At 40.4% G+C, this 19,145-nt stretch overlaps 1 protein-coding gene across 5 annotated transcripts; it reads left to right on the top strand.

Annotated features, from left to right (window-relative positions):
• Positions 1–23: 23 nt before the first annotated feature.
• Positions 24–18,336, top strand: LOC307042693 (kinesin-like protein KIF2A). Of its 5 annotated transcripts, none has more exons than XM_079686713.1 (22): positions 24–300; positions 6,758–6,852; positions 8,279–8,401; positions 9,227–9,281; positions 9,562–9,681; positions 10,900–10,944; positions 12,181–12,281; positions 12,373–12,468; positions 12,564–12,618; positions 12,704–12,866; positions 13,022–13,112; positions 13,470–13,533; positions 14,121–14,212; positions 14,293–14,435; positions 14,678–14,882; positions 15,764–15,874; positions 15,964–16,031; positions 16,291–16,407; positions 17,101–17,248; positions 17,564–17,665; positions 17,908–18,043; positions 18,132–18,336. In XM_079686713.1, exons 2-22 carry the CDS (start codon positions 6,775–6,777, stop codon positions 18,215–18,217), a joined length of 2,199 nt encoding a protein of 732 aa, XP_079542839.1. In that variant the 5' UTR covers positions 24–300; positions 6,758–6,774; the 3' UTR covers positions 18,218–18,336. The 5 variants fall into 5 exon arrangements, with proteins under 5 accessions (XP_079542839.1, XP_079542837.1, XP_079542838.1 ...); XM_079686711.1 differs by lacking the exon at positions 24–300 and adding an exon at positions 695–919; XM_079686712.1 differs by lacking the exons at positions 24–300; positions 10,900–10,944 and adding an exon at positions 695–919.
• Positions 18,337–19,145: the final 809 nt, after the last annotated feature.

Below are 19,145 nucleotides of genomic sequence, written 5' to 3'. Positions count from 1 at the left end.
TGGAGATAGTTAAGTGGGGGGGCTGACAGCTGCAGGACCACAGAAGAACCTGGTAGCTTCTAGAAAGAGAATGATCTCGAGCCCAATAATTTGGGGTCAGTAGTGTGTGTGTGTGTGTGTGTGTGTGTGTGTGTGTGTGTGTGTGTGTGTGTGTGTGTGTGTGTGTGTGTGTGTGTGTGTGTGTGTGTGTGTGTGTGTGTGTGTGTGTGTGTGTGTGTGTGTGTGTGGTATAACACAGGAAATCAACCTTATACTGTGGAAACACGTTGACCCTACCAGATCTTCTACCAGACAAGCAGGGTAAGGTTGCAAATCATACAGTTTTGTTAATTTCGTCCTGTTTCTGGTACGGTTATGATGAAGTAACACACACAAAATAAAGAGAAACATTGGCCCTGGTGCCACCAGGTGGCATAAGCCATCCACTACAATAAGAGCAACACTTACTACCAAAGTGGTATTAAGTCTGTTTAATTAATCAAAGTGCTGAAAGAACTGTTCAGATGATTTACTTATGGGAAATATTATCAGCAATGCATGAATTATTTGTCCTTACACAAGCAATATTCCTCATAATGTATACCTGCTTTACAATCCCTATTTTTTTAGACTCATCCCTTTCTTTGGTTCATCTTCTTCATGCAATGTAATTCAAGATTGCACATGGTTTTATTTTGAAAAATACCAGACCGGAAAGGCTTTACTAGTCTTGGTAGCTACTCAATGCTAGCTCATTCTGTTGCCTCTCTCCTGCATCTTCCTGCCCGACCAAAGACGGCCAAACACAAGAAGTAACTGCATTTACCCGGTTCATAATAAGTATTTAGTACTGTTTCTGATCATTTAAAGTAATGTAGGATGGCGTCGTGTTTTGGGAAGATCGTCGTTGGTACTTATGTGGAGATAAAGCGCAGTGATGGTAAGTTCCTTTTCTCCCGGTCGCACAAGTTGTTGGGATCTTTGTTGCTGTGTTGAATGCAGCAACCGTTGTTCCTGTGGAGCGTAACGTTAGCTGGACGAAAACATGAATATGAGCTGTCAGGGCGGAGGGCTTCAACATGGCCAAAGCCTTTGAATGAGCTCATACCTTTGTTAGCTAGCTTCTCTCGCCGTTTGTTTCCACTTCAAATGTTTATATAAAACCAAGTGCTTCCAATTTGAAATTAAACAATCTCAAACACTAACGTTACCGTTATGGTTTTCTCCATCATGGATTTGAAATGTAACTAACCTAAGCTAAATAGCTAACCAAGCGATAGACAACAACATTAGCCTGCGGCTAGCTAAACGGCTAACAGTAGCGTTACCGGCTTTATTGCAACAGTGTCGCTGTAGTGACACAATAGATTGTATATAAAACCATACACTTCTCATTTAGTTGACAAACAGCTTCCCCATTTGCCTGGTGTTAATGGCCAATGTAATGGATTTACTGAGGTTTTTAGATGTTTACTGAACTTACGCCAGTTGTGATGTAAACCCTGTAATGAGTGAGGAATATTTTTACATTATGTTACTTTTTTACTTCACTACATTTTGTAGGGTAATGTTGTACTTTTGATTCCACTACATGTATTTTACATATGTAATTACTAGTTGCTTATCATACTTCATGTGTTAATACAAAGTATACATTGACACACATTTGCAGTATTGCAGCTTTTACTAATAGTACTCTTCTACATCTGCCTAGAATTGTTCAAAATCAAGAATCGATAGTTATTCAGCATCTGACATGTTATGTATAAATAATAACACCATGGACTGACTGTCCCAGTATCTTATTCATTTCATTGGTTATTTGTAGAGAATGGTCGTTTTTGACACTTTGGATCACCTTATACAACATCTTATAACAAATAAATTAGAGGATCTAAATCATGCCAAAATATTGTTAATTATGTGATAAAGTCAAACCATTATTAGTTAATGGAACAGCTCTGTGCCTACTTCCTTACACATGCATACATACAGGCATTGTGCACACTGTCATCAGGGAAGAGGCTGTGATTACAATACACTCACTTTAGCTTATCTATTCCAAGGGTTAACAGAGAAGTAGACAGGGGAAGGGAGAGGAGGCTTGTTGTGTGACTCTTTCTATGTGAATGTCAGCTTTATTATGCCTTCTCTACTATGTAGCCACACAGCATTTCTTCAGGGCCATGCAGATGACAACAACAGTTTGAGCCACTCCTTCTGGCCCTTTACAGAGTTGAGCTACACCCAGTTTCGTACAACTTGAAAAATAAATACTTTGAACAAAGTACTTGATTGAAAAAAAAAAAATGGTTCCAAGGTAGTGGCAAGGGTGTGTTTTTAACTGTTGAATTGGTTGTTGTTGATGATGATATCCTCAACGTTTTCATCCCGAGGCATTAGATTACACAGTCCTCCTCAGTACTCTCAAGTCAGGGGTCAGATGTGAAAAAACGCTTGCGAGGCCTAGAGAGAGAGAGAGAGAGAGAGAGAGAAGCTGTTCAGTCGATCCATTTCCCTGCTGGTTGGTGTAGCATCCAGAGCAGGGATTGCCCTCTCTCATGGGGGTTGGTGCCTGGGCTGGTTCAGACTCAACGCAGAATGAGGCCACCACCCCATCTGTTGCAGCTCCCTAGATGCTGCCAGGAGGCTGTCCCGCTCCCCCTGCGTTTATCCCTTCCACAGTCAGTCCTGATGGGAGCCAAATCTCATAGAGAATTATCTTGTACTATTCTGTCGGTGAAATACATTTGTTTTGTATGCAATTTAATGCCATAATTAATTCAATGTTTCATATTGGACTTAGATTATCTGTTATTATCTGGCATGAATTCTGAGTGAAACATGGCAGTGTGCAAGAGAGACATATGTCACCTACATGCTTAGCGATTATGGACTGTCATATTTATCTGTCTGTGATATCAAATCAAATCAAGTTTTATTTATATAGCACATTTATAAACGACTTTTAGTCGAGCCAAAGTGCTGTACATATAATAAAAATAGCCTACAGTAGAGACACTTTACAGCTAATACAACCGCAGAGATTGTTCAGAATATCAGTATGAGAAAAAACGACACACTCTGTCCTTAGACCCTCACATCGTACAAGGAAAAACTTCCAGAAAAAACCCACAGTTTAAAGGGAAAAAATGGGAGAAACCTCAGGGAGAGCAACAGAGGAGGGATCCCTCTCCCAGGACGGACAGACATGCAATAGATGCTGTGTGTAAATCGAAGAGATAATACATTTTACAGCATAGGTAGACCAAATGTTAGGAAATGCATGTCTGTAATAAGAAGATGAATCTACGAAGATGTCAACAATCCTGTGGGAGCCTTCAAGGAGGCAGCATGACGAGACCCAGGCAGGACCGCAGAGACAGGTTTAGACACGACCCGAAGTCCACGACTTAATCCAGAACTCAGGATAGAGGATCCAGGACACAGGACCACAGCAAGATCAGCCTCGACTTCGGATCCCGGCGTAGATATAGACACAAAACAAGAACATCTTTGGCTGGGGTTAATCGGAACAAGAGAATACACAGACACAGACAGACGGAAGAACAAGCACTCCCTTAGAATAGGTTGAGGGCAAAGGGTAGCAAGTAAGAGAGTAAGAAACATAGGTGGAAACTGTTGACACATGTCAACAAAGTTTCTTTAGTTTTGTAGTGAAACTGTTGCTTTGAAGAGTTTTTTTTTCTTGGACTTCGAGCACCCCCTCTTAAGCCCCTCACCTACTAGTAATGTCAGCCTGAATCAGCCAGGTCTTTTGTATTAAAGTGGGATAATTAATTCAGTTACCGAATGTGTGTGTGAAAGTGAGGAAGAGGCCACTACACCTTTGGATAGTGAAATGAAATGTTTTTATCATCAGCAAAGTGTACAGCTTCACACCATTGTGTGTTGTTCTTGTTGATAAAGTGTCTGCCACAAAACCAATTATCTTCCCTTTTTAAACTAATATAAATCATAATCTAAAGTGATCACTTTTTAATAATATAAATGACTAACCAATTACTTACACCAAATATTTACTTGTTAGAAAGTTATTTGAGCTTGGACTTGGTAACTGTCATCAGGCTAATATATTTGAGAGGCTGAAATAAAGGTAGAAACCTTTTTTAAGAAGTTTAATTTACAATACAACATAGGGCTGCTCGATTATGGCAAAAATCATAATCTCGATTATTTGGGTCAATAATTGTAATTGCGATTATTAAATGTGATTTATTCATTGACTTTGAAAACATCCATTTATTGGAGAGAAAAAATGTGAACAGTATGTTTTTAACAGTTGATTACCGTGAACTTTAAGTATACTTCGACTGAAAAAAAAAAAGTATTATAAAAAAGAAAGAAAAAAGTTATAATAAAAAAATAATCGTTTTATTTTGATTACGTTGTTTTCGTAATCGTTGCAAGCCATAATCGTAATCGCGATTAAAATACAATTAATTGAGCAGCCCTAATACAACATCATTTTCAGTTTCCTCCTGTCACATTATGACACCCTGCCTCTGGATTTGGAGGGAGAAAATTAATTTTTAATTGTTAAAAAATGCTCTGATGGTGTGGAGCTCCATCCCTGGCTCTCTCGGCCCTTGGCTGAAACACACTACACATTAGTATTGTGGTGTAGGGTGTTACTGTTGCCTCTATTCAGGGTATATCGTCTCTGTGCCACCAATAACTAAACATTAAATACAAGCAGCAAGCTAGCTTAGAATGCCTTTCCATTTGGAAATTGAGAATTGCTGTTACCTTCACATTATACATGTATCATATCTTCAACCTCAGTCAGTATTAGTGAGTGTGTCTCAGCATGTCAACCTGTCCTGGCATTCACATTCTCCACATCATTAGAGTCATGTGGCTTCCTTTAGCTAAAAGAAACAGCAGTGATTTGGAGGGACTTGCCTGTGACTCTGTTTGGCTGTAAATCCTCTGCTGAGTGATGCCCTCACTATTGCAGCATGGTATGCTCTCAACACTGTCCTTCAGTCGAGGTGTAACCCCAAACACTGCCACGGGCCTGTCCCAGCATCCTTCACCGTTGCCAAAGCGTTTGGTTCCCTACCATGTCACAGTTGAACAGACCAGACATATTCGCAAAACCATAATTGAAGTACACAGAAATAATAAAAAATGTCCGACTTTAATGTACAGTCAGACAGATGACACATTAAAGAAACACCTGAATACGTGAGTTCAGAAACACAGCTATTGCAGATGTCCCCTGACTGAATGAGATATGTAGTGAAGGGAATCATATGATCATGGAGTCAGGAGACTGGTTGCAGAGAATTAATGCCAAGCAAATTGAAGCTGTTTTGAGCAAACATGTTTTGAAAGGAAACCAATCCTTTTGTAGTTTGTTGTGAAATGAACTGTTTTCATCTTTTAAACTTTAGCCAGTTCAAGTCAATGGGTTTGGAAGGCTGCATGAGCTCCTCTGTGTTTTGTTAACAAGAAGCCTCTTTTTCAAACGCTTGTCTCTGTAACATGAGCTCTCAATGGCAGAAATGTATGCGGGCCATTTCTGATGGAGGGTAGAGCAGCGAGATAGAAGATTGATGTCTTAATTGTTCATTACTTTTTTTATGGTAGTGTTATATTACATCATTGTTTATGTATGTACAATCTAAATTATTGTTGCTTTTGGAATGTGTGACTATTTTAAGTCACAATAGTCACATGTCATTTTTCAGTCACATGCACAGTACTGTCTAGTTATAATTAATCCATGTTATGTCCACCTTTTTGCATCCAGAGGTTCTGATCTTCTGAGTAGCCAACATTTCCCGTCAACTCTGTTTTTAAAGCAATCTACATTTGCTTTTTGCATTTGCCGAATGAAAACATTATAAGGTAAAACCATGAAAGGTTCAGCAGCTGAGAACGCTAAAAGCATCTTTGCTCGCTAGCTGCCGGCTCTCTGAATAATGGCTACAGGAACATGGTGTTTCCCTGGATTGTATTGGGAATTTACAGCCTACAGTCGGATCCAGATAGACAAAGATGGGGGTCTGAGGCGTCTCTTTACAGCTGTGTTTATGACACTGCAGACAGAGAGGCGGAGAGAAACACAGACGCTCGCTGCAGCAGCAGTGCTTGTCTCCTTCACCAGTGATTCTCCCCAACAGGTCATAATTAAACCTCGTGGACAGATTGGAAGATTAGCCTGACCTATTTGCTGCTGTCTGATTTTGTTTATTTGTTAATGTGAAAATAAAATGTGCTACTAGTTAGTGAATCTGTGAAAAGACATGATTTAAATGATGTCATCATTGAAGTGTTTAAAACCAGGATCCTTAAAAAGTCTTAAAAGTCATACATTTATTTTATGTCTAAAAAGGTCTGACATTTTAGGAGGGGAGGTATTCAATTGTATCTGGGGCAGAATGAATGAGTGTGCACTGTGCAGGGGGGTATTGGTTTCCATTGGTCTACTTCCATACAATTATTTTGTTGTTAATGCGAAGCCAACCATGTTGGGTAATTCGCACTGAATATTTCCCGTTATTCAAATGCAATTAAACTCAGTAACGGTTTATACTGTTGTCTAGTTCACCGATTTTTTTTGTATTGGTATTATGTTTTCCTTTTTAGAGGTCTTAAAAAGGTCTTAAAAGTCATTACATTTGTACTTAAAAAATGTGCAGATACCCTGGTTTAGTGCCAGGTGATTTGATGGGCCTTTGTAAACACTGCCTTCACCTCAGTGTTTGTCTGCCTATCTTATGCTTCCCTGTCTTTGCTACTTCCTCAGGACGTATACACCAGTCGATGGTGACCTCACTGAATGAGGACAATGAGAGCGTCACAGTGGAGTGGATAGAAAATGGAGACACCAAAGGGAAAGAGGTAAATGACGTTTTATTACCACTTGTAGCACAAGCACTAGCCTGAGTATTCTTTCCTTCCCCACCTCAATAAATAATGCATTCAAAAAGACATTCAGGCGCTGTGGTGATTACATAACCTTCCTGCATGAAATACAGTCGCAGCAGACGTCACCCTCTGTACACTGATGACCTCACACAGCCTGCAACACAGTGTTCAACAACACAGCAGACTTCTCTTGTTGCTTTTTTACATTTGTATTATATATTTGCTATCCCACTTATATATTCTCTTATTATATGGAGATGTTGTAAAAGAAGTGCTGTACAATTGTATTTACATTCTGATATTGCAGTCAATTGGATTTATTTGTAAGTCAGTACTATTTTCTAGGGCTGCTCGATTATGGCAAAAATCCTAATCTCGATTATTTGGGTCAATAATTGATATCACGATTATTAAAAAAACAATTATTCATTTACTTTGAAAACATCAATTTATTGGAGAAAAAACGTTTGAACATTAGGTTTTTAACAGTTGATTACCCTGAACTTTAAGTATAACTCAACTGAAAAACCAATAATAAAAATAAAAATAATAATAATTAAAAAAAACGAATTCATAATAATAATAAAAAAATAATCGTTTTATTTCGATTACATTTTTTTTCGTAATCGTAATTGCGATTAAAATACGATTAATTGAGCAGCCCTACTATTTTCCGTCATCTCAATCTCTCTCTGTTTTCACTTTCATCCTGTGTTTTCGGTTTAAAAGACGAATGGGGTTGGATAATGCTAACGTACAGTTATAACACAAAAATAATGCCATTACGCTGTGTTGGTATCTGAAAACCATTTTAGTGTTGACAGTAAATTCACTCACTTAGTTCTAGGATCTCTTGTGTGGTCGTTGAGAATCGATGCTTTAGGTCCTGTATGGATAAATGACACTGCCTTTGTTTGATGCTCACAGACAAACACAGTCATTGGTGCAAGTCTGTTATATGTAATAATCAAGTCAACATTAAAGTCATTAAGATTATGATTCAAGTCTGATTTATGTCTAAATTACTCAATACTTCAGATTCACACTTAATATAACACTTAGAACTAAGCTGTACTTTAAGGGTCATATGCAGTATGGAAAGTATGTCACTTGTTTCATGTAATTTCCACGTCTGGATGAGTATAATGAAAAGTTTATGGTTAAAATATATATCCTTTTGAACTCGGATGTCATTTACATTCTGAAAATAAGTAAAATTAGAGTTTTGAAAAAAATATGCAAACCTTTTACTAAGTCAAAGTACTCCCACGTTTTACAACATTGAAAGGTGCATTTTATTCAGCTTCTTTGACTCTTCAGCGATCAATATATCCATTCATCTTACTTATTTGTTGGTTAATTCATGTAATGGTATTAATACTCTTCTGTTTCTGGACAGATCGACTTGGAGAGTGTATTTGCACTTAACCCAGATGTGGCTCCAGATGAGGAAATTGCCCAAAGTCCAGAGACTCCACCCCCCCCTACACCCACAAGTGTGAAGGTCAATAAAATCGCAAAGGTAAGAGTCTGAATGCCAGCCTGTCTGCCAACTACTGTAACAAATGTTTGTTATATAATTTGAACAGTTTGAACAAAATAGTAATTTAATTTCTTTTGTTTGGTTCCCTCCATGTGAGGGAAAGTCTGTAAAGTGCTCCGACTGGTTCAGGTTTTTATGATGCTGCAGTTTGCTGGATCTTAATAGATCAGGGATCCTCTTAGGGAACCATCTAATTGGTCCTGTTAAGTACACAGTATAAGATAAGGGGACTAGCAGGTTAACACTGGCATTCTTTTGGGTAAATATTCCAGGTTTGAATACATCTGACTTACAGTAAAAAATGTCAGGCAATGTAAAATGAGATGTTTCTGGGATAAAAAATAGTGCAGTTTAATTGTTCAAATTTGAGCTATGCCACTCTTATAGGATGGTGTCATTTTGGCTTTTAACTATTTTAACTATTGAAGTTATTTTTGGTTGTGTACCTCTATCATCTGTAAAGTACATCCAGGGGTAAACTAGATCCGTAACCTGTACAGGAATTATCCTACAGCCTTTTGTGATTTGGACAGGGTCTACTTTATTCCTTTTTTTAAGATACTTTGACATGAGTGCTTTGGCAGTGTCATGTCATCTGGGAGATTAGTGTTGATAAATGAGTTCTCTGTACTAATCTGATTCTCTGGCTTTGTCTATTTCTGTATCTCTACATTGCAGAGGAGGTTGAAAACAAAATAATAAAAAAAAGGATGTTTCCTTTCTCAAGCCTCAGAGCAGCCATTAAATATGTAAAAGTAAAATTAGGAATCTTTGAACCCAATTCTCTTTTGATTTTTCTCGCAGAACCGTCGGACGATAGCGCCCATAAAGAATGACACTCCGTCCCGGGATAATCGAGGTTTGTTTCATGCATTTCCCTGGGAATAGATGCGTTCTCTTCTCATGGCTTGCTCTTAAATCTTGAATATGAACAAAGGGAGGGAAAAAGCACTGTTTAATACGTACAGGTGTCCAGTATGATCACAGTACTTAGAATACCTAGATAAATGCTTTCTGGGGTAAAAGTCACTCAACATTAAACAGATTTCAATTAAGTTATTTTAAGTTTAAAACAGTGGGTTCAGCTTTAATAGCAAGTCCAAACTCGTTATGTGAGCATTGTGGTTTTGTATTTTCAGTGATTCCGACGCGGGCCAGACAACCCCCGCCTCCACAACCAGAGCCGGCCCCCCCTCCCCCCCCCTCTCTGCAGCCCGCTCAGCTCACTCAGGCTCAGACTGCACAGCAACTGCAGAACGGTAACATGATCCAAACTGTTTTTTAATTAACCTTGACTGTGATCTCACCTGCGACCTTTCTTCAGAAAGTAGTTCTTTTAGGGAACCAGTTTTAAGCAATTGGCCTTAAGTTAACTTATAGAGTGGTGCAGGGGACGACGTATTTTTGTAGGCCGACCCGGAAGTAAGGGTTCCCTCGACAAAAAAGTAATGGGATTTTGAAATATTGTAAAAAATAAGATCTGTGGAAAACGAACCTGTTAGATAAATGCACGTTTTGTTCAGCCGGATAATCTCCACGTCTACCCTTCTTTTATCATTTCCGAATCATAAATCTAATTGCCAGAAGCAAAATGCTAACATTATGCTATAAACGAACTACAGCAGGAGACTTCAACATCACGCCAACTTAAAGGTGGGGTAGGTAAGTTCCATGGAATGCTCTTAACATCCCGATAGCAATGAATATCTGAAGTGCTTTGACAAAAAATAGATACACAAATGTCATCTGTGGAAGCCGTAGTACTGTAAAAAACACGACCAATCATCTGAGCCGGCCCGGCTAAAGTAACTGGATGGCCTACCTGCCTGTCAGCCTTCCATCTGTGCACAAACTTATCTCGTGCCCTCATTGGTCATGTGCACGTTCGTGTGTGTTGGGGGAGGGGCTCTGTAAGGAAGTGGCAGATGTTTTCCGGCTGTGTATTTTCTAATTCTAGCGCACTCGAGCTGGTTTCTCCAAAATGACCTACCCCACCTTTAAGATCGATATTCAAAAATACAGATTCTAAATCGTACAAGTTGAAGCGTTTGTTTTAACAGTTTGCTAGAGCGCAGGGCCAAACAAACTTAGCGGGAGTGTTTACGTGTTCGGCGTAGTGAAGTACAACGTCCTCAACAACTTCTGTAGTCCTATTGAGCCACATGTTAACAACCATCGTTTTCCAGACACGTCAACTCTTCAAAAATCACCAATGGGATCACTGCTGATGAATAATGTCGTAGAACAAAACATAATCCGTCTCTTACCTTTGTGTCAACCACAGACCTTATTTCGAGCTATTTTCCAAAAACTAGTTAAAAAACCCATCGACTCTGAGACGAGGGAACCGGAAGTGGTCAAATGCTAACTCACTTCCGGGTTTTAGGACTCGTTCCTGCACCACTCTATTCTCTAGGAGTTCAGCATCTGTTGAATTGTAATGTCTCATGTTTCTGTTGACCACGTGTTTATCACAGAATCCTCTCATCAGCCGATATCCAGAAAGGATCTTGGACAGCTTTGTATGTATCACCTGCATGTTCCCCCTGCCCTCGATGTCTAATTGTGATTCTAATATCAGTCCCCCAATAGAAACTGAGAGTCCTCTAGTCAAATTGTGTGTCCAATACAATTTGAAGCTGTGGTGTGGTGGTAAAGTAGCACAAACACAATCCTTCCAGCAGACAGGCTTTTCTGGGTATTAGACAGGGAGAAACAAATATTGTTGGGCTGCTGGTTGTTTGACTTCTGCTGAGTCACACACAGGCACACACATGGATTAGCCTCTTCCTCTGTGCGATACTCCTCAAGGCTCAGACATCAACAATAACCCTTTTATTTCATCCTCTATTCCCTCCAACTGTCATTTGATGAACTCAGGAGAGGAAGGTCCTTGTTCCCCCCACCTCGTGTTAGAGAGAGTAACCCAGACACAGCGATGGAACTGAATCCCTCTTATCTCGCCCTGTCCCGGTGCCGACCCAGCTCCTCTTCTCCTCCCAGATTAGAGCAGATTATTAATCCCTTTGCTCTGATATTCTGGGTTCTCGGGGAATGCAGCCAACAGGACTGTTTTAGAGAGCTTTGGCTTTACAGAGGGAAGCTGTGCAGCGTGCCAGGGCCAATCAGATGGCTCTGTTTCTGATCATCTCTGCAAGCAATCACATGTTTGCAGATTTCTGTTCTTCTTAATATTGCAACTAAGCCTTTGTGATTGACCTGGAACAAAACTAATGTGTGGGTGTGCTTTCCCGGGAGATTCGGAATAAGCTTCTTCCGGTGGATTATTGGTTAATCACACCTGATTTGAAACCACCACTAATTTTAATTGGCGTAATTGCAGTAAAGATCATATCTCAGATTGTGAGTGATGTGCATATCAGTTCCTTGGTCCAGTTGTGTTGAGATGCAGATTGAAGGCATATATGAATATTTGTAAACATACTGTGGAGGCCTTTTGTTTATATCTAGAGAAGGAAGCTAGTGTTGTAGTGGAGGGACTGTGTGCCAGCCGCTGCATCCTGCTCCGTGCCTCAGCACTTCTGTATTCTGCTTTGTAGGAAATAGCCTGAAGTCTCCCTTTTTGTTTGAAGGGTTACCATGAGACAGGAAAGACTCAGAGAGATACAGCTCAAGCCGAGGAAAAGGACTGAGGAAGTAGAAGAAAGAAAGAGGAAGAGACCCTTTTGCTGAGAAAGGCTTACCCTTTGAAAGGCAGCAGAGTGACTGTTCCTTCCGTTGTCTTGTCTTTATGGCAGCGAGGAGGAAGTCAAACTGCGTGAAGGAGGTGGAGAAGCTGCAGGAGAAGAGAGAGAGGCGCCGGATTCAGCAGCAGGAGCTACGAGAGAAGAGAGCTCAGGTACATCTACATTGATTTTGATGACCTCTTAATGTAGTGGACATCTAGGAATGGTTATTAAGCTGGTGCCTCACTGTCTAACTTCCTTCAGGAGGTGGATACCACCATCCCTAACTACGAGATCATGTACATGATCAGAGATTTCCGAGCCAGCCTGGACTACCGGCCCCTGACCACGGCAGATCTGGTGAGTAGATGAAGCTTCTCCTTCTCTCTGGATTTGTAGACCTCGACCCCTCAGAAACAATTTAATAAAATGTCCGTCTTTGTTGCACCGCCCAGATTGAAGAGCACAGAATATGCGTTTGCGTGAGGAAACGTCCGCTCAACAAGAAAGGTCAGCTCTTGATTCGGAAACCACGTGTTTTGTTTATTGTCAAGGTCTGAATGATATCAAACGTCTTGCCTCTGCTGTGTTCCAGAGTTGGCCATGAAGGATCTGGATGTGCTCACCGTCCCCAGTAAGGACGTGGTGATGGTTCACGAACCCAAACAGAAAGTGGACCTGACCCGTTACCTGGAGAACCAGACCTTCCGCTTTGACTACGCCTTCGACGACAGCACCACCAATGAGTTGGTTTACAGGTTTGTAACAACGAACCAAGAAACACGGAAAGAGCTGTTTCATTAGTTTTGAAAGATGGACGATGCGGAACTGACCTATTTATTCGATTGTGTGCATTTATGTAATATCTTGCATTGGATCAGTGAATACATGTGTGTTCTGTCTCATCCTGCAGGTTCACAGCCAGACCGCTAGTGGAGACCATTTTTGAGAGGGGCATGGCCACATGCTTTGCCTATGGGCAGACGGGCAGTGGAAAAACCCACGTGAGTTACACACCTAGACCCCTTCGATAATAAAGGGATTACTACGGATCAGACACGACGGCTACTGTTAAGAGTTGTACCCTTGGAAATGATTTGGAATTACCTATATAATATAATATTACATCAACGTACACAATATCTTGTTTTTTTTATTGCTGCACATATTTTATTCCAAATCTATTTCAATCTAAATACTTCTATATTTTTTAATGTTATTATAGTTTCTTAGAATAGTTTTCTATCTTGTGTTTTTAATTTTTTTTAAACTTTTTATGTATGCACCACAACACCAAGTCAAATTCCTCCTACCTGGTAATACACCTGTTTCTGACTCTGATATTGTTTTCTGTCTTTCAGACTATGGGTGGAGATTTCTCTGGGAAGAACCAGGACTGCTCTAAAGGAATTTATGCATTAGCTGGTAAGTCAGCGGCTGCGTTTCCTGCAGATTTAATGTTTTCTAGTTCATTTAATCGTTTATTTGGCAGGGACAGTGACGAACACTTAAAACATTCAAATGTATCAAGCGTAACAGTGCCAGATTTAGCTTTGAGCTCATTTCCAACCGCAGTCCCTCACATAAAACATTTAAGACATTTATATTTTACAAACATAGCAAAAACAAAATACATGATATGCAAAAAGTGCAAAAGCAGAATACACCAGTATTTCCCACATGGCAGTACACTATAGCAGCAACGACATGTAAAGTGCAAAAGGAGATACCCCGGTGTTAAAGTGCATTTAGCGGTGATCGCACGTCTGTTTGTTTCTCAACCATTCTTTGAGTTGACCTTTAAAGCTATTGAGAGTGGGACAATCCCGTATCTCAGTTGGGAGGCTATTCCACAATGAGCTGCCTTTAATGGAGAGGACATTTTGTCCAAAAGTGGTCCGTCTAGTTGGTAAAAGTGTAAATATACTTTATTTACGCCTTACAATATCTTTCATTATGATGGGTTTGGCTTGCTTAGGTGAAATGTAACATCTCTTGTCTCTTCCGTGCAGCTCGGGATGTATTTCTCATGTTGAAGAAACCCAACTACAAGAAGTTAGATCTTCAAGTGCACGCGACCTTCTTTGAAATCTACAGCGGAAAGGCAAGTCATGAGTAATCATTTGTTTGTGTTTGTTTACCCCCAAAATAAAACCAATTCTGACGAAGTAAATGTTTTCTTAGGTGTTTGACCTGCTGAATCGTAAAACTAAGCTGAGGGTGTTGGAGGATGGGAAGCAGCAGGTGCAGGTTGTGGGACTCCAGGAGAAGGATGTCAAGTGCACAGAGGAGGTCCTGAAACTCATAGAAGTGGGCAACAGCTGCAGGTACCACAGCAGGAACTGTCTTTGTTTGTTAAAATATAATGATATGATCTTTTTTTAATGCATGACATGAGTTGGTCACTAGGCTGCGAATGTTTCTGAATAGAATATGACATCATAGTCCATGATAACTGAAAAGAAAGTCAAGCTCATTTTTCACATTTCCCCCCCTCTACAATTCTTATTTAGTGTGCGCTCTTCCTTGTGCCATGTTAATATGTCTGTGTCCTTCCTCTCCCTTCCAGAACCTCAGGGCAGACATCAGCCAACGCCCACTCATCTCGCAGCCACGCCGTTTTCCAGATCATTCTCCGCAGGAAGGGCAAGATGCACGGCAAGTTCTCCCTCATCGACCTCGCCGGTAACGAGAGGGGGGCCGACACATCGAGTGCCGACCGCCAAACCCGTCTGGAGGGGGCGGAGATCAACAAGAGCTTGCTGGCCCTCAAGGTTTGTCGGATAGACCAGGGGTTCCCAACATTTTGCCATGCCAAGGACCCCCATATAGTATTATCGTCTGGCGGGGGGCCCCCCTGTTGCAATTGATGATGGAGAATATGACAAATTAATCATACAGCTTAATACATTTTCTTAATATATATTTGTATTCATAATTAATAATCAGTTATTCTTCTAAACATTTTTGGTATTTATCTTTTGTTTGTCATTCATTACATTCATTGTCTTCTGTTATAAACATTCTTATCACAATATTAAACAGTAATATCAACAGTAAACATATAAAGCATTTTTAAAGTGATTTCTGTCTTTATAATATTATATAATTTTCAACAGTAATATGAACAATTAACATATCTTTTTAGCATTTTTGAAAGCTACTTATGCCTTAATAGTATTATATATAATATTCAACAGTAATATTAAAAATAAACATATTTATATTCATATAAACATCAATATTTGCTACATTCATGCTCTCATCCAGCTGCAGAGCAAAAATATTCACTAGCTCTCACTTGCTCCAAGCTGAGCAGATACTCAGTTTCACTCTCAGTAGCGGCAGCTCGATTCTGATTGGCTTGAAGGGCGGTCGTGTGATGAAAAAAAAAATATATATATATATAGGAATAAGTAAAAAAGATTAAAAGATTGGCATCAAAGGACACATAGATTTATAGATATGCAGTTATTAATAAAATCAACAAAAAAAAAGTAACTTAAAAAATAAATAAATTCCCCTTTCCCTCAAACTTTGCGTGACCCCCCTGGCGCCCCGTGGCGGCCCCCCGGGGGGCTGCTGCAAAATTGCACTAATTCCAAAAAAGTGATACTTTCTTTACCAAAACAATGTGTGTCTGCTTTTGTTTCAGGAGTGTATCAGGGCTCTGGGCCGCAACAAGCCCCACACTCCATTCAGAGCCAGTAAGCTCACCCAGGTCCTGAGAGACTCTTTCATCGGGGAGAACTCACGCACATGCATGGTCAGTTTGTTGCCCTTGATTCATATCCAAAGTCCGTGTTTCTTCTGGATCGGATTCATTTGAATAATTTATTTATGTTCTCTGCCCAGATTGCAACAATCTCTCCTGGAATGACATCCTGTGAGAATACCCTCAACACACTACGCTACGCCAACAGGTGGGAATGTGTTTACTGACTTCAGTGATTCACACAAAGCTTTGTTGTCACGGGAACAAACAGAAATGATGCAATGTTACGACATGATGGCTCCTTTGAATGCTTTTTCTATAGATAGTTGTCAAATGTTTTTTGTGCATTTCTCTGCCTACTCTACTAGTTCTGTCTGACTCTCTTGTATCCCCTCTCTCCTCTCTGTTTCCTGCTGTGTTTCCCTCTGCTCCTCTGTGCCCTGGTGTGGCGGATCGCTGCTGTGTAGAGTGAAGGAGTTTGGGATTAGTCCGTCGGACATCCCCTTCTCTCAGGGCGGTCGCTCTGAGCTCTCGCCTACCAATACCTTTGAATACGATGACTTTGCTGCTACCTCTCCCAGCAGGTCAAGAACCCCCCACAGCACTGCACACATAAACACACACACACACAATGCATGCGCTCCCTCCAGGTATTTATCCCCCTCTGTACATCCATGAGCTCATCTCAGCTGCTTTCATCTGCTGTTCACTGTCTCGTCCTTCTCTATTTCTCATCTGCATGCCTTTTCATCCTCCTCCCTTGCGTTGACTCCCACTCTTATCTTTGTCTAAGCTGTGTCAATATTTTTTTCTTTTAAATCCTGTAGAAACAATACATCCGTCTGCCTGTCCATGTGGGTGTGTCTTTTATTTAATCTGTGTAAATGTTACTGTGTAAGTTGTGTGCGATGAGTCACAAAGAATACATGGCATTACAGAACGTGACACAATAGGGTATTAGCTGCTGTACATATTGACACTGAAACGTTCACATAGCTGTGGGAAAGCACAAGATGAGTCCAAACCCTCAGCAGGTAATCAAATAGTCCTGATTCATTAGCGCTGTAAGCATGTCTGTTATGAGAATACCACTTTTATGAATTATATTAGGCTTCAAATCATCTACAGTCATCTTTCTACATGTACGATGTCACCGCTGTCATGTTGCTGCCATCCTGTGCTCCTTTAAACCCCAAGTTACTGTCATAATGCAGATCCAACCGCAGACTGGGTTGAAAGATACGCTCCAACCCGGCTCAAAGTCCTTTTCTCTGCAGGGTGAAGGAGCTGTCAGTGGACCCCAACCAAATGATGGACGGGGGCCGACCCAACATCCACGCTGTAAACCAGCTGGAGCTTTTAGACCAGGACTGGCTGAGTATCTCGCCGCAGAGAGACGACCTCAAACTGCTCTGTGAGCAGAATGTAAGCTAACGGGGTTGTCTTTTTATTTCTAACTCATTACCACGTCAATGTACAACCTGTTATGATGTAACACCTGTCACCAAACGTTTTGGAAACGGATTCCAAATCTGTTGTTAAGGCAGGTTGTGTCCAACAATTCATAGTTGAGGTATATTTTACATAGACCTTGTTGCTTGTGAGAAATGTGCTTTTAAATAATCCATATGAATTACTTGTAGACGGTAATTGGATTTATGTTTTAGCTACTTCAGAGGTGTTATATATATGTGAATATTCTGTTTCTGTCTCTTGTTGACCCTGTAACTTTGTTCCCAGGAGGAGGAGGTGTCTCCCCAGTTATTTACCTTCCACGAGGCGGTGTCTCAGTTAGTGGAGATGGAGGAGCAGGTCCTGGAGGACCATCGAGCTGTTTTCCAGGTCAAAGAAAAGACTCTTTGAAAACTCTTGCTCATCATTTTTATGTTCTGTTTAGGTTCATTTGAACGCTATACATATTGACGGTATGCAAATACAGTGATCTTCACACTGACAAGTTCTAAACAATCAATAAAATCAGTTTTCTGTTGGTAAAAGTCAAACTTGCATTGGTAACCTCGGAGTTAATCGCGGGCTTTCATAAACTAAAAATGCCTTTCTGTATGTGTGTGTCCTCTGAGCAGGAGTCTATCCGCTGGTTGGAAGATGAGAAGGTGCTGCTGGAGATGACGGAGGAGGTGGATTATGACGTGGAAACATACGCCACTCAATTGGAGCAGATCCTAGACCAGAAGATAGAAATCCTCACTGAGCTCCGGGGTATGGCAGAAACCCACGATGGCCTGATGATGACTAAACACCCTGCTCCAGTAAACACTAATCACTTTTTCATTTATTTCCCTCTCAGATAAAGTGAAGTCATTCCGCTCTACACTCCGAGAGGAGGAGCAAGCCAGTAAGCAGATAGTTCCCAAGAAGCCACGTGCTCTCTAGAGACTGACATTTTTTTTTAGTGTCACCTACGGAAGCATAACCACTTGATGTTCGGCACGACTACATGTAGTTTGCAAAATCTTATTAAGTAATAAAGATGACTGTGCTTAATTTAAAAAGGACTTTTGTGACAATTAGTAATGAATACCTTCCAGCAAGAGCAATCTTCTAACACCTTTGAGTAGAAATGGTGTGTGTTATGAAACCCTGCTGACTTGGAAAATCATGTACCTGTCACTAAAACATCATCACATATTTCCTATGTTATTGGGCTCGACATTTAGAAATGTATATTTAAACAAATGTACATGAAGCATGCATCTTGTAGCATTATACACAATGTTGGATTCGTTTTTCATAAAACACCAGTGACGCTGTGTATTGTATCCATGGTGACAGCTGCTTCCTGTTTTACATAAAGGGACAAAGGAGGTTCACCTTTCATAGAGACGGGCTGATGGTGAACTGTTTTGTGAGTCTGTGACTGGTTAAGGGTCTAAAATGAACTATTTAATTATCTGAAAATGACACAATGGTATCTGATCAACGGGTAGTGGTTTGAGGTGTAATACCCAGGGTGGCCGATAGATGTCACCATTATCTTTATGAAACACAGGATTATAAATGGCTACCTTTTTCCTATTTATTGCATTTTAGCAACGGACGGGCGTCAATTAGAAAATATCGATGATTTTTGTAGCAAATTCAACTTTCCTTCCACGTTATTTTTTGATAAATGCAATGAGTTTTGTTTTGAAAGGGTCTCACCGGAAGCGCTAAAACGGGTTTAGCTAACGGCTTCAATTATTCGAAAAATCGTTTTACCAAAAAGCATGCCAAAGATTTGCCCCAGAATGTGCTACTTCTCATTGTTGTAAATGTGATGTATTTGGTGTTTTGCGCTGATACACATCGCTCCGGGAAATTG

This window comes from Notothenia rossii, assembly GCF_949606895.1.
Source record: "Notothenia rossii genome assembly, chromosome: 6".
NCBI lineage: Eukaryota > Metazoa > Chordata > Actinopteri > Perciformes > Nototheniidae > Notothenia > Notothenia rossii.
The sequence above is the reverse complement of the archived record's forward strand: the minus strand, read 5'-3'. Positions and strand labels throughout refer to the sequence as shown.